This window comes from Cinclus cinclus, chromosome 11, assembly GCF_963662255.1.
Source record: "Cinclus cinclus chromosome 11, bCinCin1.1, whole genome shotgun sequence".
Lineage (NCBI taxonomy): Eukaryota > Metazoa > Chordata > Aves > Passeriformes > Cinclidae > Cinclus > Cinclus cinclus.
Genome location: NC_085056.1, coordinates 4,508,457 through 4,531,218, shown reverse-complemented (window position 1 = coordinate 4,531,218; position 22,762 = coordinate 4,508,457). Strand labels below are relative to the sequence as shown.

The 22,762-nt window shown below is 43.1% G+C and overlaps 1 protein-coding gene across 1 annotated transcript in view; it reads left to right on the top strand.

Moving 5' to 3' along the window:
* The window catches only part of CMIP (c-Maf inducing protein), a 130,293-nt gene extending 108,548 nt beyond the window's left edge, over positions 1 to 21,745 (top strand). The window contains exons 11-21 of the mRNA XM_062499914.1: positions 4,893 to 4,958; positions 6,010 to 6,036; positions 6,480 to 6,528; positions 7,992 to 8,099; positions 10,580 to 10,696; positions 12,124 to 12,264; positions 13,176 to 13,223; positions 13,963 to 14,109; positions 15,599 to 15,704; positions 16,801 to 16,871; positions 19,748 to 21,745. Coding sequence (XP_062355898.1) covers positions 4,893 to 4,958; positions 6,010 to 6,036; positions 6,480 to 6,528; positions 7,992 to 8,099; positions 10,580 to 10,696; positions 12,124 to 12,264; positions 13,176 to 13,223; positions 13,963 to 14,109; positions 15,599 to 15,704; positions 16,801 to 16,871; positions 19,748 to 19,801 — 934 coding nt within the window. The 3' untranslated portion in view covers positions 19,802 to 21,745. The remainder of the gene's footprint in view (positions 1 to 4,892; positions 4,959 to 6,009; positions 6,037 to 6,479; positions 6,529 to 7,991; positions 8,100 to 10,579; positions 10,697 to 12,123; positions 12,265 to 13,175; positions 13,224 to 13,962; positions 14,110 to 15,598; positions 15,705 to 16,800; positions 16,872 to 19,747) is intronic.
* Positions 21,746 to 22,762: the final 1,017 nt, after the last annotated feature.

The following is a 22,762-nucleotide window of genomic DNA, read 5'->3' as shown; positions in this document are numbered from 1 at the left end:
GCAGCAGGGAGTAATTTATTTAGGCTAATTTTAATTATTGGAAGTCTAGCAAATAAGAATTCTCAACAGTAGCTTCAACAGGAGGACATTTTATTGTTCACCTAACTCTTAACACAGTACTTACTTTTGGGGGGAAACACTCGCTTCTAATATTGATTGAAGATGTTATTTGCCAATCACTGTAATGCTTCACTTTTTGCACAGAAATCTAAAAGGGCAGTTTAGAAAGTTCCTCTATGGGGCTCTTCCAGCACCTAGAGCATCTTTGACCCTTTTTCTAATGTAGTTGAGTAATAAAACACAACTATTGCCTACTAAAGGAAAATAGAAAATCATGATTTTAAAGATGTTGGCAGATGACCCAAAGTCTGGGCAGATTTTAAAGGAGACATAGTCTCTAGGGTAACAGTATTTTGGTCCTGCACTCTAAAGTGGATCAAACTTCTGTGTCAGTATTCTGCAACTCATTCTGGACTCTGATAGTGTTACTGACACCAGCCAATGTCTCCTGACTGCTACAAGTCTTAAACTGGTGTGTGGAAAATGCACAAAATTGATTGAAAAAATTCTGTTTATCATATTAAATTAGAGGTTCTGAAAACAGCTCAGCATTGCCCAACTCCTACTTGCCTGTTAATGTTTCCATGCATTTGGGAATGTCTTGTACAGCCAAACTTGTGCTTGAACAGGACAACCATGGTCAGAGAAAGTTGCAGTAGAAGGGGCCATGTATCCACTCCTTGGGCTGGAGAACTTCAAAGTTGTCTTTCACCTGAAGGACCCCCCCACTGGTTCCAGAGGGTAGTGAGACACTTAAACTGTCTCTGCAGTGAAATCTGGGTCACCAAATAGCAAGGTCAACTGGTTGTGAGAACAGACCCCTCTTGGGGAAGCTCTGTTGGTGTTGTATTATAAGCAGTTACCCTTTGTCTGTGTTATTTTTTGTTTCCATGGCTGCCAGTAGTAGCAAAGGTCTGTCCAGATGTCCAGACACTTGTACCCCTCTATGGGGCCAATGTCTCAACCTGTTTTGGGCAACCTTTTGTTGCTGTTTCCTGATGCTTCCATGCCAGCTGTGAGCAGTGGAGCCCATTTCTGTTCTCAGCAGTCAGGGCAGAACCTTTCTAAGGTCTTTCAGTGGTTCTAAATTTTCTTCTTTTGAAAAAGCCAAATGAGCCCATCTCAGAAGAAGGCAGAGCATGAAAAGGCACCTCACTGTTTTGCAGATAGCAGGTTTGTGCCTTGTATTGACAAGAGGTCTGATGAGGTTGTTTCTCAGCCTGCCCTGGCGCCCTGAGCTAAACCTTACATCATATAATTCAGGGAGTTGAACCTGGAACCAGGGAAAGAAGGGATCAGGTACATGTCTGGGGTTATGGGCATATTATTATCTGACAACAGAGGTTGCCTTGTCAATCTGTTCAGTCTGGAGAACAAGCTACTTCTGAGTAGTTGCTCTTGTCTCTTCATGATCTTCCAAAGCCCAAGGACTTGGGGCTTGCAGTGTCTCAGAGATGAGAACCGCTGCTTTCCAAACACAAGCACCCGCTGGAGCTTCCCCTGGCTGCTCTGCATTCCCCAATAGGTCAGTGGCATGCTCTGAATATCCCAAGTGGATTATCCTATGTCATGTTTATCGAGGTTGCCCTGGGCTGCTCGTATGTTTTGGATTGTTTGTGCTGCACATGACATGCGGGCAGGTTTTCATTTTGGTGAAAGGTGATCCCGGGGAAGGAAAATGTATTATGTTGGCAGGCCAAGAGCGATGATGGCCCAGAGGCAAAGTCAGTGCAGTTGGGGATTATTTAATTAATATGGTTGTTCTGTGCCCTGGCCAGTCCCCCAGGACAGGTTTCAGGGTGAGGGAGGCTGTGTGCAGTGGCAGGTGATGGCTCTGATCTGTCGCCGCCTGGCTCCGTGATCCCCGGAACCCACGGGTTGGGCTGCAGCTTGGCTGCTGTGCTGCTCACCTGGAATTGCAAATCCTGCAAAAATCAGTGCTAGGCAGTTGTCCTCCCCCTTTTATGTGGTCAGTCCTGGGATTTGAGCTGTGTGATGGGTGTTGAGCCCAGCACCCTTTGAGGAGCTGGGAAGGGAGTTTGTCACAGGCGCTGTCCCAGGATCTCCCTGCAGCGCTGTGCTCCCTCCTTCTCCTGGCCCAGCCTCTTTGTCTGGCACATTTCAGTGGTTGTTAACTGCAGCCAGAACTAATCCATCTCCCTTTCTTTCCCTGATTCAAACACTTCTGTCCTGTGTTGGAGCTTTGAATGGACTGAGGAAAAAAAAAAAGGAAAAAAAAGAAAAAAACGACTGAAATGAGAGTGCAGATGAGATGAGCACAGACAGAAGGAAAATGTTTTTGAAAAGGGAATAGGTGGGAGGAGGAGAAACACCGTAGGCTTTTAATAAGTAGTTTAGTTTTATTCTTGTGCTGTGTTTGTTTCATGTTTCCTAGCTCAGATTGAAGGGATTACAGGCTGTGCAGATTTTATGTTCAGGTCCCATGTATGCTTTTTACAAATTTTATATATTTCAATAGGAGATGGTTTCCTTCCTTTCTTTCTTTCTTCCTTCACCTCCTGGGGAAGCACACTGATTCATTTTCATTGCCCTCTCACAGACCTGCCCTGCTCCGCAGCTTTGAGAAAAGTCAGAGTGATACTGTCCCATTCTGACTGCGGTTTCATTCTGTTACAAAGCAACTTTTTTCTTACTCTTTCATTTTCCTTTGAAGCTCAGCCATGAAAAATTGATTGGTTCATATTAGTAATCACAACTCTCCAGGTTGCTCAAGAAGGAACTTCAGTGGTGTAACCACTTAGCCTGAGATGTCACAGGAGCTAAGCCTCAAAGTGGGTCTCAGTTTTTAACCTTCTGTTAGAAAAGATTTGTAGGTGCTGTATCTCATGTGATATGAAGCACCTTTAACACCTCAGAATTTTCTAACTCACCCTTTTGATTCCGAGTCTCCCCTGCTCAAAAATCTGCTTTTAGAGTTGTTTGTATCTACCAATAAAAATGTGTTGTTTTTAGAATCAAATCAGCTAGGAATTTCTAAAGGGTATGCATATTTGAATAAAATGTCTGGCTTATGTTCCCACACCTGACAAATGTAGTGAGACCCAGGCTGTGTGGCACTTTTCAGGGCTGCAGGTATAGATATGTTACATCAGCTCTCTCCTGCCAAGACCTGGTATTTAAACAAGAGACTTCCAGCTGAACCTGAACACAGGCCAGAGTTCTGTCTCACCAACCCGTTCAATGTGTCTATAGGTCAGAAACAATGAATAATCTTGTAGATAAGTTTAATTAACCAAAGCTTTGAACCCAGAAAGCTCATCTTAAAGATGCTGTGTCAGAGGTTTCCTTGCCTTATTTCAGTTTCTATGACAAGCCCCATCCTCAGGTGTGTCATGATACTCACTTTAAACTGACTAAATGGAAGAACAACCCCTGTAATGAAGTCCTGCTTCGTGTCTTGCTGTTCTAAGACAGACAGTTGATTATCTTCCTTATTTGTTCAGTGGCTGAGTTCAGGTGAGGGACTTTGTCTCTGGAAAGAACCTTATGAATAGGTGATCACAAAGTGTTCTTGCTGCCACTGACTCACACTCACTTTAGGTTTGTGAGACACCTCTTGTCTCAGAGTTGTCCCTAGTTCAGACCTGAGAACAAGAATTTCTCATGGGGGAGAAAATTAGGTTCACTGGCTTCTAGCACAAGTGGCATGGGCACAAGGTTTCTTTTTTGCATTACTGTAACTTCACATGTGATCTTCTGGTTTTTACTACACTAAACTGCTTTCAGGTCACAGTGGCCCCCATGGGTTGGTTGCTTGCATGACATATTACACATTTGTGTAACCTGAGCTCATACTGCTCTTGGGCAAGTGATAATTGCTCCCCTGGTTGATTTTTATATCAAGTAAAACTTTTCTGCAGGTTGCTTCTTAAGAGTACCCTGCTCATGCATTCAGTTTTTTGTTTTTTTTCCGTGAGCACATCTTTGTGGATAGTGCAACATTATGTGTGTTACTAGTGTATGGACATTTCTGGTTTATGTGGCTCAAAAGATGGACGAGACTTTTGGAAATGCATCCATCTTCAATTTCTCTGAGCTAGAACTTTCCCTTTGCAAAACTGCTTTCTTTTGGAACAGTTCCTGTGCATATGTTGTCTGTCTGTAATGCTATCAGTAGATACTGTCCATTTGAGAACATAACACTTCTTTCCTTCCCAAAGACACACCACACTTCTGTGCCAAGTTTCCAGTAAGCTGTAGCCAATACTCTGGTTTTTAACACTGAAATCTAAAAGGTAGCAGCACTAAGAGGAGGTGGCAGGCTCTTCTACATTGTTTCTACAGACATCCCCAGGTGTTTCAGCCCATATAAGATTCACTTCTGTGTGTACTCATTGTTACTAATGGAACTGAGAGCCAGGGTCTAAGCTTTGGCTGGTAGGTTTTGTGTCAGAAATGGATTTGGGAGTATCTTTGTTTTTACAAATGGGCTTATGTCTTAGAGCAAAGAAAATTTCCAGTTAAATGTAGAGAAGAGCTTTAAATAGCAGTGGCCTGGTAATTGCTCTACCAGCTTAGATGAAAGTATTGCTTAGTGATTAAATGTCAACAGGTTTCATAAACAGCAAATGTCTTTAAGTTGACATAAAGAAGGCCTCTCTGGAGGTCACTGTAAATACCAGATTTATTGTGCCTCAGTGGAGAATATGCTGAAAATGGAAAGGGAAATGTCACTGTAGATTTTGAGAGTGCTTCAGTAAACCAGAAAGGTTGTTGGTGCCCACACTAAAAAGCTTTTAACTCCTTGAAATAACTGTTGGCAAACCATACTTAAAATCTGGTAACCTATTAACAAAATGTTCGTTTTGCAGGTCAGACTATGATGACTGGAGACCAGCCCTGGCCAGCTTGCTTCAACCTATCCCATTTCCCAAGGAGTGAGTTTGCACTTAGTATTTACTGACTTGTTCTTGTTACTGGTTTTTTTATGGTGAAATATACGTCAAGTAAAAAGTGATGGTAATAGGAGCTTTGTGCCTCTAGTATTGATTTAGAAACTGAAGCTGATTTTTGGCTGATGCAGGGGGATGTGAAGACCTCCCCATGTTCAACTTCCTTCCCCATTTCTCTCAGATGATCCTGAAAAGAAATATGGTTAACTAGAGACAGGCAGACAGGAAAGGAAGGAAAGCTGGTGAGGAGGAGAGCAAAGTGAGAAATTTAGTGGAGGAGGATGATTTACTGGCGTCACAGAGACTCCTGTCATTTGTATTTTGCATTAAATGAAAAAGCTGCCCTACAGATCAGCTGAGCTCCCTCGGAAACCTATTAATGAACAGCAGTGTTTATAAAGTGCAGACCTCCATGGACAAAAATTACAACCTGTAATGGTACAATTTGCTGGCTTATCACATCCCCTAATGACCTGATGTCTTGAATCACAGAGGTCTAATCCTCCATGCCAGGTTACCTGGGCTACAGTGAGAGCTTGGAGATAGGTAACAGAGACATCATTACCTAAGTCAAAAGTGAGTCTTGGGGGAGCTGTAAACCATACCATGATGCAAGGCACTTCACAAAATGACCATTAATTGCTTTTCTGATGTATGATGCTAATTGTATTGCAATTAAAGAATACACCTGGCTCTTGGAGGTGGAAAAAACTCTGTTTGTAATTATATAATAGTAATGTCTTTTACTTTCTTCTGACCCAAAGCTCCCACTGATGTTAGTCAAAGCCTTCACTAAGACAGACTCAAGAGAAGCTACAAGATTTTCTCCAAGTAGTTTTCCCTTCCAGGTTAATGAAAGAGGCCTTATTGGATTTTTTGAAACTTTTTTTTGTCTTATGTGCTGCAGTTGTTTAGCAAGTCCTTTTATTATCTGGAAAGAACTGAAAAGTGTTTGCTTGATTTTTTGGGCTTTTTTTTTCCATCTCTCATTTTTCTCAGATCCTCATACTCTTCTGTTTTCTGTTTTAAATTTCAGGGCTCTCGCACATGAGAAATTCACAAAGTAAGTTTCTGTGGCTCCTTTGTTTTATTGAACAAATACCTGTACTAGTCAATAATAGCAATGATGCATTATTCAGTATTCTGTCTCTAATGGCTTTTATCTGTGAAGGGCTCTAGGCATGTTCTGTTAGCAGTAAAAAGTTTTCTTTGTAATTTATTGTGCTAGCAGGAGCCCAAGGACTGAAGCCACTGGGTGCTGATGGAATTTACAAAGGAATTTGTCAGTGCACATCTCTGGAACAGTTTCTAGGCTATTGTGAACACTGTCCAAAGTAATCACTTTTAGGCATTGTATTTCCTTTCTGTGGAAGGAGTTCAACTTGTTTCTCTCTAAATTGCATTTATATATAATTTTAGGTGTTATTCAAAAGAAATGTGGTACTTGTGTGAATACTGCAACCAGCAACTGCTTATTCTTGTCCTTCTTACTCTTACTTTTTTCAGGGAGCTGAAATATGTGATTCAGAGATTTGCAGAAGACCCGAGGCAAGAAGTGAGTTTGTTGGTAGTTTACACAGAGTATTAGCTGGAGGGATTGCAACTGCATTTGTTCAGAACTCTCCTTAAGTGGTTTGTTCCAAAACACAGTGTGGTTTTACTCTGCCTAAGTGTCTAAGGAGTAGTGGCCACTCAGGGTGGTTTACGTGTAAGATTTTTGTTGTCACCTCCTTATCTGACATCAGATGATGTCCTTGTTCTGCAGTAAACTGCAACCAGCAAGATTTTCCCCCTCTGTGGGATCACTCAGAGCTTTTCATCTTCTGTACAAAAAAAAAAATCGAGCCAAAAATCCATGGATCCACGCAGATTACAAAATAACAGTTTTATGTAGCTGTGTTTCAGCTATGTTGTGTGCAAATGACCGTAATTCTCATGAATTGGCAGCAGAAAGGGGGTGGGAGGTGTGTTACTGGGGTGAGAGTGCTGCTGTGCAGCCTCGTGGTGCCTGCTGCCTCAGAGCTGCACTCAGAGCCTGCTCAGCATCATCAGCTTTGGCTGAGTCAGAGGGAACCTCTCATCCACAGTGATTCTTGCTTTTGGCATAAAGGCAAGAAATCTCCCTCAAACTGTGGGTGAAGCTGTATCATCACTGCCCAGAAGTCTTCATTTTCATCGATTTAGCTCTTGTTAGCACTAGTTACCCTTGTCAGAAGAGACCTTTTTATCCTAGAATGGCATCAGGATTTCATCTGTCACTAGCGTTCTGCGCCCAAAGGAAAGAATTTATCTCCCCCACACAAACACACCTCAAAAATTGAAATGGAACATCTGTTTCTTCAAGTGAAGAAAAAAAAGAAAAGGAAAAAAATCAAGCTTAATTAGGACTTCTCTATTAAATTGTGGGACTAAATATAGTAATCTGTACAGTGGGCCAAATTTAGACTAATGGTTGCTCACTGGTGCCAGTTCTCCAGTGCAGCTTCTGTGTTCTGTATCCCTGTTGAGTTTTCCCTGTGGATTTCCTTCACCCTGACTCTGGTCAAATTTTATTAGAGCAGGAGTAATAAGAATTTTTAATGATTGGAATGAACAAGCCATCAGCCACCACATTTGGTATGCAGATCACATTAGATGTATGTACATGCTGGGAGGACAGGGGGAAAATGATAGAAGCTGAGAAATTTGTGTGGGGGGGGGGTTGTTTGGTTTTTTGGTGGTGTTTTTTTTTTTTTTCCAAGTCAAAGGAGCTGTTCTAGATTAGAGCCATTTTGTGTTTGATTTGTGTAAAGGGAATGAAAAGGGCCATGCAGTAAGGGATGATGCAGCTTCCTTCTTGGTTATACTGAAAATCTGGATTCTGGGAGTGGAGACTGGCCTGCAGCTCTGTAGATTGGAATATTAACCATGAAATTTCCAGCAGTCCTTGGCTTTGCAGTTACTTTTGGCCTGGTGTGGGAGATGCTGGTGGTTATTGGCAGGAACTGTAACTTCCCCAATGTGTTCACTTCTTGGCAGGTCCACTCGTGTTTGCTGAGTGTGAGGGCTGGCAAAGACGGCTGGTTCCAGCTCTACAGCCCTGGGGGAGTGGCCTGTGATGATGATGGAGAGCTCTTTGCCAGTATGGTAGGTGTCTGCAGTAATGTGAGTTTAGAAACTTCTTTGCAGTTAGTAACTAATGCCTAGTTGGCAGTAACAAGATCTACTTGCTTTTGTCAAAAAATACATTATCAAAATGATGAATTCGTTAACTATGAATGTTCACCTGAAAATCCAGATCTTTCTGCCACCAAATCCATCAACCTCCTTTGCAGTCACAGTTTGGTTAGCACATTCCTGTTCTCTTTTTGAACCTTGGCGTGTTTTCTCACTGGTGGTGTAATACACAAACAATACTTGTGCATATGTATGTATTTTTGTATTATAAATACCTGTCTTTGTCTGTCTGTATTAAAAACTCTCTTGAGGAACATGGAATACTGGTAGACAGACTGTTCTGTACATCCACACGTATAGTTGACATTTTTAGGGTACCGTGGAATTTAAAACCAACAGTTACATTGTCTTAATCAAGAGATGGATGGATAGATATAAAAGAAGTGTTATCAGTGTCTCTGCCAATTACATTGTTGTGAAGAGGTGCAATTAGAAACCAGCATTCCATTTCCCACCAGTTCTTTTGTAATGCTGAGAAGGGCTAAGACAGAAAATAACAGTTTTAATCAGTGATGTGATTTAAGCACTGTCTTCCTGTGCAACCTGGGTCAAGTCAGGTAGGTCTCTCTCTGTATTAATTCTCTATATACCAAGTAAGATGGAAATGGTAATAGTGCATTTCCCTGGTAAGGGGGAAAACATTTGCTGAAGTTGGGTACATAGTCAAGTGACTTTCTACACTTTGTTCATCTCCCATGTGCTGAACATTTTGGGACACAAAGAACATAGATGTCTGTCTGTACCATTAAATTCAGATGGATCAGATACCTCTGAAACTGATAATGGAAGAAGAGTGTTTACAAAAGGTTTCACCCCTCTTCACTGTTCATCTGTCATTTATCTGTGAAAAGAAAATTTCTGCAGAACTGTATCATTTCTCCTGAGAGCCACTGTGGCTGAAGATATTTATGAGCATCAGGAGATGGTGTGCATGAGAAAGCACAATGCTAACACACATTAATATGCAGTTCTCTGTGCCCTTTGCAATGATGTTGATAAATACTTAAAGAGCTGCTAACGACTAACCATAAAGTCGGAAAAACACCCTGTTCTGAGATGCACCTAATGTTACTTTACTGTCCATGTCACTATTTTCCATTGCTCAAGAAAACCTCTAAAAAAACTTAATGAAAACTGCATGAAATTGAATCCCTTTTGGCTTGGATGTTCACATTTTTAAAGGCCACCTGAGCTGATGGATGCTTAAGAAAAAAAAAATCAGTATTTCTAAAGAGCTTGCTGATAACTAAGCCATGATTCATATAGAATTGACCTCATCATGGCATGGTTGTGATATTTTCAGCAGTATTGAACATAGTGCAGGCAATGCCATGAGCCAGGAGGGCCACAGAATGTATTTACAAGGTTATTGGAGGGTAGTGCTGATGTTCAGTCCACATAATGGAGCTCTTCCTGCCTAGGCTGTTGCAAAATGCAAATTCTCACGTAGTGCTCTGCAGCAAATGGTGAATCAGCCATCTGGGCTATGAAATAAAACTTTCTTCTAGGAACCCAGACTTCCCTGCATTTAATCTCTAAGGACTTTACATTGGAAACATTATGACCAGCTTCTTTTCTGAGAAGAGACACATTTGATTTGTGCAAGTGGCCTTGCATTTCTGCCATGGGCATTACTGTGTGATATCACATGGTGATTTCTGGAGCTTGCAGAGTCTGCAGAGCAGTTTTGTCAGCTCAAGGACTCGAAGGAGTGTCACTCCGAGGATGTTCTCAGCAGTTCTTTCTTTTCAGGGAAAACTGAACAAAAAAGAAATCAGGATAGTGGCCCAACAGCATGAAAACCCATGAAGTCATCTCTGACTTAGTGCTTGGGACTGTCAGATTTTCTTAAAGCAGTCCTTCCTTCCCCAGCCAGGTCCTGTCTGTTCATCCTGAACAGGTGATTTTGTCTATCACCACCCCCTAACCAAGGCCAGCAGGTTGCCAGCAGCACTGCCTTTTACCTAGACACCCAGCCCACACAGCCCCTGCTCCCCAGCTGCCATTTCCAGAGAAACCAAAGCGCAAACAGATGCAAAAGCAAAATCCCCGGTGGTTTCTCTGGGGCTGGGCTCATCAGGTTACTGGGAATGGGGGCAATTGCACAGCTGCTCTGATGTTTCCTTGGGGGCCTTTGGCAGGCTGTCAGCTGGGCTCCTTTATGGAGAAAAACTTCCCACTCCCTCAGATCTCACTGGGCATCACCACCTTTGAGAAGTCACTTCCATTCAGCAGTAAAGCTGTTGAGACACTGCAACCCTAACTGTAAAGAGAGCCTTCATTCCTTTAGGTTTATTGCAAATGCTTAACAATTTCTGACTGCTTAACAACAGCCCTTCCAGAGGTATATGTGTTTCTTAGGCCTAATTTTACCTCTCTTTCTTGAACAGGTTCATATTTTAATGGGATCCTGCTATAAAACAAAGAAGTTCCTACTTTCACTGGCTGAGAATAAACTGGGGCCTTGCATGCTGCTGGCTTTGAGGGGTAACCAGACGATGGTAGAGGTAAGCCCTAAAAGCATATAGTAAATGTAATAAACAGGGGTTTATGAGCAGTGTTCAGGTTCACACTGCCTTTCCCAGAACTCTGGCAGGGGTCAGGTTTGTGTTATGTTACACACCAGCAGTGGGTGATTGTGTTTCTCTGAATTAAGGGGAACAGAATATTGTTCTGTAGCTATGAGTGTGAATTAAATGAAAGGTGGGCGCATGAATTTTTGGAGAAAGAGATTGTTTGCTGTAATGCAGCTGGAGAGATTAGGATGGGAAACAAATGGCCATGGTGCTGTAGGCTGTGGTGAGAGATCACAGTTCACAACCACAAGGCTTTTCCATTATGAAAATCTTGCCACCTGCAAGATGAGCAGTGCACAGGAAGTGCCTTTATAAAACCTTATTTGCTTGCATTAATACACATTTTTATGCTTATGATTTGTTATTTTTGTTGTGCTAGTAGTTTATACTTATTTTTCTGGGTTTCTTAAGAGAAGTTTCCTGATAAATGCCATTATCAGCAGAAAGAGAGTTGATAAATAGATGGAAGGAGTTACAGTTTTTCATTGACTTAGATTTGTGCATGCTAATTTAATCCAGTAAATAAAGGAGCATGCTGCATGCATTTGAATATAATATTGCTGGATTTTTTTCTTCATTAAAAATAATTGAAATTGTGGAGGGAATAAAAGCTTTGCATTCTAATTGCAATGGCATGATACATAGCCGAAAAGGAAAGGCAGCGTGAAGGGGCAGCTTGTGTCCTAAGTCTGTGTGACCTACTGGGATCATCCCTTGGGATGTGACTTGTTCCTGTCAGTCCCTTCCCCAGGGTGAGTTGGGTGTGTTCCCAGTGAGCTGGGGGTGTCCTGGCCAAACAGTGAGCTCCCAGCATCCTCTCTTGGAGACTCTCTGCCCTTTACCCACCTTCCCTCATGGACTGTGGGTGCACCTCACACGTCTTCTGCTTGCACAGAAGCCCCAGCACTTAGGGATGGAAAATCCAGCCCTTAAGGAACTGTTTGGCTCTGCTGCTGGTGTGCAGTGTCCCAGCTCTGCCAATGCCCAGCCCAGCCTGTGGACCTGGGAAATGCTGGATCGATTGTACCTGTTCTGGAGAGGGCTGTAGCATGGGGCCATCTCCCAGGTCTGATGCAAATAATTGCACCTCTCAGTCAGAAGGAATGAGCAGTAATGGGAAGCAGGATAGACAGGCTGGCTTCTGGAGATTACACTTCATTCTTTACAAATAAAAAATTAATTTAATGTGTTGGAAGGGCCATAAATATTGCTATGATATCCTCTAATCTAACCTCCATAATGCATGCTCTAAAAAATTGCCCAGGAATTTAAACCACCCTGCCCAGTGTAATTAGGATATTTGAAAGAAATGGAATGAAAGCCCTGCACTGACCACTCTCCTTTTGTTCTGCTGCTAGATTTTGTGTTTGATGCTGGAATACAACATCATTGACAATAATGACACCCAGCTCCAGATCATCTCCACCCTGGAAAGCACAGACGTGGGAAAGAGAATGTATGAACAGCTGTGTGAGAGACAGAGGGAGTTAAAGGAGCTGGTATGTCACCCTGCACATATTGCCATAGCACGCTGGGCTCTGTGCTCTCCACAAATGGAGGTACAAAAGAAAGACAAGCCGGGTGTGAAATTCCCAGTTAACAAAAGGACGGGAGCAGTCCTCAGAGGATTTTACTGTGAATATATATACTGTGTGATATTTACTGATGTGACTAATCCCATACTATGTTTATGAATGATACTCAATAACCTGCTTAGGATCTGTGTGAAGGAATAAAGGTGAAACCCTGCTGTCTCAAGATCTTACAAGTCAGCTTGTCAAATTCTGCCACCTTTTGACATATGAGTAGCAAATGGTTCTTGTGCTGGCCAGCATTTCTGAATGCTCTGGCATTCACAGCATTTCACTGAGATGGTCTTTAGGTCTAGTTCTCAGAGCTAGAACCTATAGAAAAAGGTTCTTCCTGATTTTAAAGAAAGTACCTATAGATTTAAAATTACCTGCTCGCATTATCACTTTTTCACCTATGCAAACATACCCACAAACTTCCTCTTTCCTCTTTCGCATTTATATTTGTCTTTAACCCCTTCTCCCAGCCTGAAAAGTAGATGGTTTTTTTGAAGTCAAGCAAATGATTTTATCAGCTGCTCCGTCTTAACTGCTTTGCTTACTTTGCCCAGCATTTTAAAGCTGTTTCCTTTAAAGTGAAAGTAGCCAAATGCTGGCAGGCTAAAGCAAATGGCATGAAGACCCACTTAGCTGTGGTTAGTGGATGTCCTCTGGGAGCAGCAGGCACACTCAGTGCAGGGAAAGCAGGGATGAGGTAGAAGGGCTGGCAGGAGGCTTTGAAATGGGAGGAGGGTTTGTGCTAGTGAGGAGCTTGCTGTACTTCAGTGAATCTGAAATTTAGAATGGCAGCTTGTTTGACTAAAATATCTTCTCTTTTACAGCAAAGAAAAGGTGGCCCCACAAGGTTAACACTGCCATCCAAGTCCACAGTAAGTTAATCATGTCAATAGAAAAGCAAGCTTTGTCTTTCCATATTTAAACACTTGATTTATGTTTGACATGTGGCACAGTGGTTTTGGGCAGTTGAGTGGGGAGCCATTCCACTTGCTCTGTCAACACAACTGGAGTTCACACAACTAAGGGCACATTTCTGCTCTTGAGTCTGTGCAGCAGTTTCCAACACCAGCAGCAGGTTGTCACATTTATAGTGCTGCTCAGATTTGGAATGGCAGCTCTGGGGACAGAGTTTTGCATTACAAAGGCAAACTTCACAATGTCTAGTTCTGTATTTTAGTCATGGAAGTCTCAAAGAGACCCAGCACCATTGCATTTAAGCCTGCTGCAGACCCAGACTAACTTCACTGAGGCCAGGTAATGGTGCTGAGCACAGCTGGGACCTGGACCTTGTGGTTAAATCTTCATGATGTTTAAAGACCCATCTTCAGTATTTGCTCTGACACTGAAGCCTTTGTGTCTCGTAAGGATACACACGCAAAGGACATTTTTGTCCTAATGTTTGGACAAATTTTTCCCAGGGTGTGTGAAGCAACACTGCCACAAGAACCCAGCTCCTTGCCAAACAAACAGAAACTGCTCTGTGTGGTTCTCTGTTCCTGTAAACAAGTGGAGCAGTTGTGCAACTCGCTCTGGTTACCAGTATCGGTGACACCACACATTTCCAGGCTGGGCATCCACAGTCTCCCTTACCAAACTCCTGTCTGCTTTCAGGATGCAGACCTGGCCCGCCTGCTAAGCTCGGGATCTTTTGGGAATCTGGAAAACCTCAGCCTGGCCTTTACCAATGTGACAAGTGCTTGTGCTGAGCACCTCATCAAACTGCCTTCCCTCAAGCAGCTGAACCTGTGGTCAACTCAGGTAAGTGCTCTGTAGCCTAAGACTCAGAGCAGAACCAGTGCTGACTAATTCTGAAATTCCACACTACATCAGCACAGGAAGAGTGTCTGAAGAGGCCTGCTTAGAGGACTTTGTCCTCCTGCTAATTTTGCAGGACCTTCCTGTGGTTTAGCTCATCTTGGCATCATCTGATTTTTTTTTTTGTCTTCACCCCTTTTTTCTTCAATTTTTTAATTTTTGTTTTATTTTTTATTATTAAGTGTTGCTGCTGTCTAGGGTTTAATGTTCCAGTTGGGCACAGTTGCTACTGTGTACTGAGGAGAGCCTGTGCTGCTGTTCATCTGGGAAATGCTTCTGCTTTCACCCAGTTAGGATGAAAAAATGATGCTGTTCAGCTCATGTGGTCAAGCAAAGAAGTTTGCACTCAAGTCTGTACAGTTTAGGAATTGAATTGCTTGAAAGCTGATCAACCCAACAGCAACAAAAAGAAACTCAGATAATGAATAAGCAGAGGGAAATTAGAATGTGCTTATTTTGTAAGCAAAACAAGACCCAAGTTAACTGAATAAATTATTCTGCTGTTAATTGAAGGAACTTCTAAAATTAAATTTTTCTTCTGTGTTTCCCTGCTGGTTTTGCTCTCTGAGGTTGTCCACTGAATAGGTTTTCCCCATATTCTGTTAGCACCTATTTGCAGTGCTCTCTGAAAATACAATTATTGTCAGTGCAACCACAAAAAGCAGCATTTTTTTAACCAAAGTGTCATGTAAATATTGTGTTTTGTTTTCCTAACTACTTTGTATCCCAGAAATACCCTTTTTTTTTTTTTGCATGGGGAATAAGAAGTAGAAACTGATTGCTCACTTGTTTTAAGGCTGTTTGTATCTCCTCCAGATTTGTCTTAACAATATAACTTTTGCATTTGAAAAACTTTCATGCTTCTTGTTCAAAATGAGTCTGATTTCACAGAACAATGAGCCTGCCTTTTGTATGGGGTTTCTTTCTATTAAAAAAAAAATGTTTAGATTCCATTTTATTTTGCGATATCCTGGTTTCCATTAATCCAGAATTTAGAAACAGCAGAAACCAAGTGGGTCAATAGAACAATTACCAATCAATAGTGCATTGTTCTTGAGACCAAAATAGCTAATTAATACCACTTGCGTTGTGCTTTTTTTGTGTGATGTGGTTGGGAACTGGCTGAGACTGCCATAACCATCGTGTATAGCCTGGGTGGGAGCCCGCTCCAACAAAGTCCAGGCTTCAAAGGCACCACTGTAATTAAGTGATGGCCTGTGGTGAAGTGCACACAAGTCACTTAATTTCCCTGTTCCCGCCTGTGAGACAAGGATAAAGCTATTTGCTTTCTCTGCTGTCATTGGTGACGGCGGTGAGCGATGGGGCTCACGGGGAGCTCGGTCAAGCCCCATTTCCACAGCCCTGTTTGCTCTGAGGTTCTTACCCGAGGTGTGGGTGCTTCGTCTGACCCAGCTCTGCTTGTGCCCCACAGTTCGGTGACGCGGGGCTGCGGCTCCTGTCCGAGCACCTCACCATGCTGCAAGTGCTCAACCTGTGCGAGACCCCGGTGACGGACGCCGGGCTGCTGGCACTGAGCTGTGAGTGACAAAGGGGCTCTGTGGGACACTCGTGTGGCTTCTGGGGAGTTCACGTGGGTTTGGGCAGGAGGTGGATGTCTCGGTGCTGCAGAGCTGCTTCCGCAGGGATTTAGGACAGACTGTGGTTGTGTTTGGGTTTAATCTTCCCTCCTCCCTGCCCAGTCCTGCAGCTGTCCAGCTGTGAGGTGGTGACCTGAGCCTGATGGCACTGGGTGGCCTTGTGTGGGCTTTGTCCTCCTGAGCCATGCTCTGGAGCTTGCCTCTGGCTTCACTGATGGCACCTGTCCCTATCTCAGCTGGTGACCTGTTGCCTAGGGACTTCCCAGATTTCCTCCTGTGGATAGCCCCTCTGGGTGGGACCTGCCTTTGTGATGCAGGAGGGGAAGATTGCAAAGCCACCTGGCACCTTCTGAGACAGTTCAGCAACTGTGTGCAGCAGGTTCCATACTCCTCCTGGCAATTTTTGTTCCTTCCTTTTTGTGGGAGGTGAAACTCTACCTGTTCTTAGTTTAAACAAGGCAAGGCAATGCATTCAGGATTCCCTGAGCACTGAGCACTGCTCCACGTGCTGGAATGAAGCTCCCTCCTGCACCCAACAGTGCATTACAAACCTCACTGTTGGGCTTGGAGGGCTACTTTAATAGGCTTGATCCTATGCAGACGTGCCAGACAGGCCAGTAGTTATGGCTCATCCTAGGAAACTATTCTGCTAAGTACTGGAGCCTAAAATGGGAATGTGGGGAGGAGAGGGAGGACTGCCAGATCAGCATGGCCCCTGTGAGCACCACGCAGAGCACTGAGAATGGGCACTGTTCAGAATAATGTGCAGGAAACTGATTATGAGAAGTTGACTGAACTCCTTTGAAGTCAGCAGTCTTAAGCATATGCTTAATGGCCCTTCCTAAATAAGGACTTTTTCCTGGATGAGGGCCCATACAGCTGTTTATCCATTTGTATTTCTATATTTTATGCTATTCAGCTTTTTCCTGGGAGTGCTGCACATAGTCATGTCTTGTTTATGCTTTGACCTAATGTAAGCATGATATTTTAAGAAAATGCAGCATGATCATAAATATCTGTGTGTTTTCTCTTTTAGCTATGAAGAGCCTGTGTAGTTTAAATATGAACAGCACCAAACTTTCAGCAGATACCTATGAAGATCTCAAGGTATTTGTGAATTGCATCCTCTAAAGATAAGAAGTAGTTGTAGCAAGGGTATGGTGGTGATGCCTAGGGCAAAGAGAACTGACCCTGTGGAGTGGGTAGCATGAAAGTTATCTGAAGAGGGTGAAGTGGATTATTTTGTGGATATAATGACTGAAAGCAGCATTGTGAGGTTGCTGGCTTTGATGGACCCAGGAAATATTTAATATACTGAATGGAGAAGTATGAGATAGAATCAGCAGCTCAATCTTTTTGCCTGTGCTATCAACAGTAAAGGCTTTATCAGTAAAAGTTTCATAAATAGAAGAATATTGATTGTTTCTGATGAGGATACAGAGATGGGTACAATCTAGTGCACACCATATCCTGTACTGTTAACAGGACCAGAGGTAATTTGGGTGAACAGTATCATGAAGCTTTGATTTGGAATGCAAAGGGAGAACTGAAAACATTGAGGAGGATTCAAATTTATCTTGACACCTCTAGGACTGGCACTGTGCTCTGATCACATCTGCACAGATGCCCAGTTCTGAGATTTGACATACAATATCTGGTTTTACTATGAGTTTATAACCACTTAGGCAAAAAGGTGTAAAGAACCACTAAAGGATGCAGCCCCAGGTGGTTTCAAAGCTTGCCTGAGATGTGTTGGCTTTCATGACTTCATATGGACTTTGCCTTCATTCTGTGTGAGCCACATCTCCCAAAATCTTACCTTAGAGACCCAAGGACTCGAGATGAAACTTGACATTTGCTTGTCTTGGATGTAGAAACAGATTGGGCCACCTTTACATAAAAGGTCACAACCTTGGGTTGAATTTGGAACTTGAAGCAAGTCCTGTAATTGCTCTGCTTTCAAAATTCACTGCAAACATCTATCTTTGGTTCAGGCTGTGGAGCCAGGGCTCCCCCAGGGACTCAGCTGCAATGCTGCTTGCATAGAGTTTTCAAGATCAAGTTTTAAAAACTCGTGTCACAATTGTATATGCAAAGAAGTCCTTGCAATTAACAGCTGGCTTGCAGATGGGCTCACACAATGGAGCTTGTATCAGGCCCCAGGCATTTACAATCAAGGTCAATGCTGTATTTGGCCCAGGGCTCTGAAATCACATCTATTGAAAGGCTCCCCCGGCCCCACCCCTGCTTCTGAGCCCCTTTGCCACTCACTTCTTACTGAAACTCACATTTTCCTAACCTGGTTCCCTCTGCTCTGGTGTCCTTAGCAGCCATACAAGAAAGTGACTTGGCCAGGGCAAACAGCAAAACTGCCTGTGAGCAAAGTCCTGATGATTGAAGAGAATTCCAAAAGCTGAGGAAACAGGCAGGGATCACTTTTTTCCCTTTCACCTCTTCCACTGAGATTTATCTTGCTGGCCTTTTTTTTTAAGGTTCTGTGTGCATTCAAAGGTAGCCGTTTCTCTCCCTGGGGCACATGACTGTAAGTTTGTTAAGAACAGCTCAGACTTCAAAGAACATTTTTTTTGATACAAGTCTTTCCTTCTTCTCACGTTGGTCTGCAAGAGCGTTTGGGGCACAAGCCAATGATGACATTTCCTCTCAGCTCCATCCCCCACCCCACTAAACAGGCTTGCACACACACAGACACCCACATATGTACCAGGCAGGCTGAACCAGACAATAAATAAACACCCACTACTGAAGTCATTATTGCCTAACTGAAAAATTATTTGCTGGCAGTGTCTGTAGGATTATGAATAGCTCTTATCAAAATATGCGTGCACATAAATCAAGGAGTGAGGTAATAATGACTCCTAGAAACTTCCAAGTCCTCAATTATGCCCTGGCCTAATTAAACATGTTTATTTGTTTTGAGAGAATTAGCCATGCAATTATGGTCAGAGAGCGTGGAATGGGGATCGATGAGCAGGAACAGTGCAAAGAGCTGATCCCGTCTGCCTCATGTGGGGTGATTCAGGAATGATATTATGGCCAAAAGTAGTGGAGCTGTGGAAGGGAGACCACAAAGACAACAAAAGTTGCTAATGCTCCACAAAATGTTTTAGTACATGGAGGGTAAAATGAGCAATGTGGAGGCTGAAGGAGGAGCGTGTCTCTCTCTGCTGCAGTTTGAGTCCACTGCCTTCATGGCAAAAGTTGGATGGACACGTTTTGCTAAGCATTTGCATAGAAAAAGGAAGATCAGGGTGTGATCTGGACCTGGTGGCTGGTGCATGAGTTTTAGAGCGGGTGGGACTTAGTCCTGTGTGTCCGCAAGGGCTCAGCATCTTGTCGTTCCTTTGCCACACCTGCCTCTCCCAGCTCAAGCACTGGGCCCAGGGTGTCAGGGCTCTTCCTGCAGCTGACAGATCAGTCCTCCCAGTTTGCTGGGAGATGCCTTGTCCCTTTCTGTAGCCCTCCTCCAGATTTGGATGTGTCCTCTGGATTGAGTAAGTCCAGGGATTGTTTCCACACAGAGCTTCCAGGCCAGCAAGCTGTGTCTGCCCTTTACCTCTGCTGGGCTGCCTGTCATCCTCAGCACCAGTGGGGCTCTGGGCTTCCCTTGCCAAGGGGAGGGGAGGTGCTTTCATCCACTTTTGGGAGCCCACATTCAAAATACAAGTACAATCTTCAGAGCTGTAAATGTCCCAGGCTTGCTGTCACACAAAAAGTTACAGGACACAAAGTTTTTCTGGCCTTTACCTACCCTGGGCAGCCAATCATCATCAACAACAGCAGGGCAAGATATTCTCCTTCCCCAGGAAGGTCTTTAACCCCAACCCCCCCCAGTTCCATTGTGATTTGGATACCACTGCTGTGCTGCATTAGTACAGGGAACGATCCCACACAAGAGATTTGACAGGTACTTTTTACCTGAGCCCTGGACAGATTGCTAATTCTGACTTTTCCTCCCCTCACAGGCTAAACTCCCCAACCTGAAGGAGGTGGATGTCCGCTACACCGAAGCCTGGTGAACTCTCCCTGCCTCCAACTCTTCTCTTTTGCTTCTCCTGAGAAGGAAAAGATTTTTTTAAACAGACAGATTGAAACAAAATGGAAACTTTTGGCCAATTCCTGTAGAGCAGTGAGTCTGGGAACTTGGTGGCAGGAGTTGTGGTTGTGGGGTAGCAGAGTGGAGTTGTGTGTGTTGGGAGGACGGGCCAAGCCTGGACCCCATCGGATTCTTTCAGCTTTGTGATTTCAGAATCAACATAATTTAAATTGAAAAGGAAGGAAACAAACAAAATAAGGACTTTGTAGCAGCAAGAGGATTATAAAGAGGAAAAAAACACCTTTGTGGATTTTATTTGCCTTTGTGTTTTATGCCGTGTGGAGAAAAAAAAGTATATTCCTTTGTCCTTACTTACCTGGGTTTCCTTGGCTGGCACCCAGCCAGCCAGAACTCCTGTTCCACCAGTTTTGCTCCAGAAAATCAAACTTCAAAAATCTCAAGAGAAGAAAACCAAAACCAATATGATTTTCACTTCCCCCCATGTCCTTGCAGTTATTATGCAAAGTAATTTTGTTGTACATAAGATTTACATAATGCACCTATTTAAGAAAATGGTTCACAAATAACAGGTCTGGGACCTGTCTTTTATTTATGAATTGTTAATTCTTTTACCCTTTTTTTGCGTATAGTACTGTATAAACTAGTTTGCTGTCTTGTTGTTATTATTATTTTTTTTAAGGAAATGTCCTCCTTGAAGAATTGCCTTTTAGTAATGCAAACTGTATTATATTCCCTCTTTGTCAACATTCATCGCGTTGTCTTTTTGATTTCAAAATGCCTCAAATGTTATCAAATAGGAAGGAAAATCTTTATCAAGGGGGGCGCGGTTGTTGGGGGAGGGAGTGCAGGGATTAATAAAAGTCACAATTCCTTCCAAAGTCTGAAAACTTTCTTTAGTCTTCTAAGCCATGTCAGGTTTAAACATGGGAGATGGGGTTATTTTGCCAGTGGGGTGTTTGCAAACTGTAGATTTTACAAGTTGCCTCTGTTGTTTTCTGTTTACGTCCGATATTTCAAAAAGAGAAAAAAAAGCTCTCCCTCCACTTTGTGCATCAGCTTTTACTGGGTTTGGGTTTTTTTGGTTTTTTGTTTTGTTTTGTTTTGTTTTTCACCCTCCCCTCATTCCCTCCCCTGTCCTGTGCCCCCTCCCTGCCCTGTTCTGTGCACGCATTGTTCTGCATGTTCCTCTGGGGAGGCTGAGGAAATCGCGGTGTTGCTGATCCGATAGCTCTGACCTGTCTGTAAATGTGACTGCTACATTTTCCAAATTCCACAGTTGCTTAGAGGATGATTTTTTAAAAATTGTGGTTTCTTTTATAACTATGCTGTTGACTTTTTTTTTTCATAATGAGCCTTCATTGTACAGAGCTGCTTATTTAAAAAAAAAGGAAAAAAAAAAAAACAAAAAGTTATTTCCTCTGTTTAACACTTTTATTTTATTCTTCAGCACCTCAAGGTTTCACATACAGCCAATGTAATTTTTTATATAAATATATATATATTTAATCTTATTCAATGGAAAGCCAAGCTTTTTTGTTCAGGTTTTTTTGTTGTTTTCTTTTTTTAAAGTTTGTTGCTATGTAGACAACCCCATCCCAAATGATGTGTTTTTTCTCATTTTTTTCTTTTTTTTTTTTTAATATTGAAACAGAAATTGAGTCTTAACTCATGTAGTGTGTCAGGTTTTTTCCCCCCTTCAAATCCCAGACTGTATGAAGATGCAGTATGGGAAGGAAGAAGAAGAAAAAAAAAAAAAAAAGAAGAAAAAATACGCCAACATTTTCCTTAGCACTGTTGCTTTTACCAATGGTTTACTACTACTGTTCTGTAGCTGTGTACAAAGAGATGTGAAATAATTTCAGGCAAAAATAAACTGTAAGTGAATATCTTTTAGCTGCGTGCTTTGTGTTTTCTTTGAAGGAGGCTTTGACTGGCTGGTGATGTGGGGATGCTGTGGGAGGGGCAGACCCCAGAGCAGGGGGACCAGCAGGCAGCCAGGGTGTTTGCCACCACTCCCTAGGCTCAGGTAGAAGAGAGGAGAAGGGCAAGGACAGCTGAGCTCTGCATGTCCTGTTCTTACATCCATCCCCAAGCCTGTGTTCTGCACTGTCCCCAATCCTCGGAAGGCTGAAGGAGTCCTTGTGGCCATCAAAAGAGTTGCATTGGTGAGAGTTACTTGCACTGGTTGCCTGATGTAGGCAATGAGGAAAGCACTGGGGCATCTTTAGGTTCGAGAGGGGTTTCTGTACATTAAGGTGTATTTTAGAGCAGCCACCAAAAGCAGGGATGTGCTGTGTTTGTGTTCTCCTGCTGTCCTGGATGAAGCCCTGCAGGGTGTGGGTTGGATGCCAGCAGGGGACCCAGCTGGAGTTCCTCTACTCTGCCTCCATTGTCTGCACAGCTCCTGAACTTCTTCAGCTTTCAAACAAATGGGCCCAACTTGAAACCAATTCCTGCAGGTGTTCTGAAAGCCGCCTTCATCATCTGTGTTGCCTGGCTCCTGTACTCTCCCTTTAATCTCTTTCTCTTCCATTCCACAAGAGACTTCAGGACATGGAGAAACATGAAGGTTTGTACTGCGCTTTTAGCCAAGCTAAGAAGTGCACACAGGATGGCCCTTGATAAAGAGAATAACATGCCTTTATTTTCTGTTTCCTTCACTGAAACCAAACAGCTATAGCTGAGTTTGTTGGGCTTTTTGGGTGTTACCCCTTGAGCAGCCAACACTGTGTATGGGCTGTCCTGCCCTGGCAACAGCAAGGACTTCACAAAACCTTTCTGGACCCAGAAGAGCCAGAAATATTCCCGGAATGTTGCGTGAGGGACTGAGAAATTTTCCAAGGAAGGAGAGCTTTAGGCCTTGGTGAGATGAAGGTGTATGTTGGATACAGCTGCTCCTCCTGCTGTGGACAGTGACCCCTCC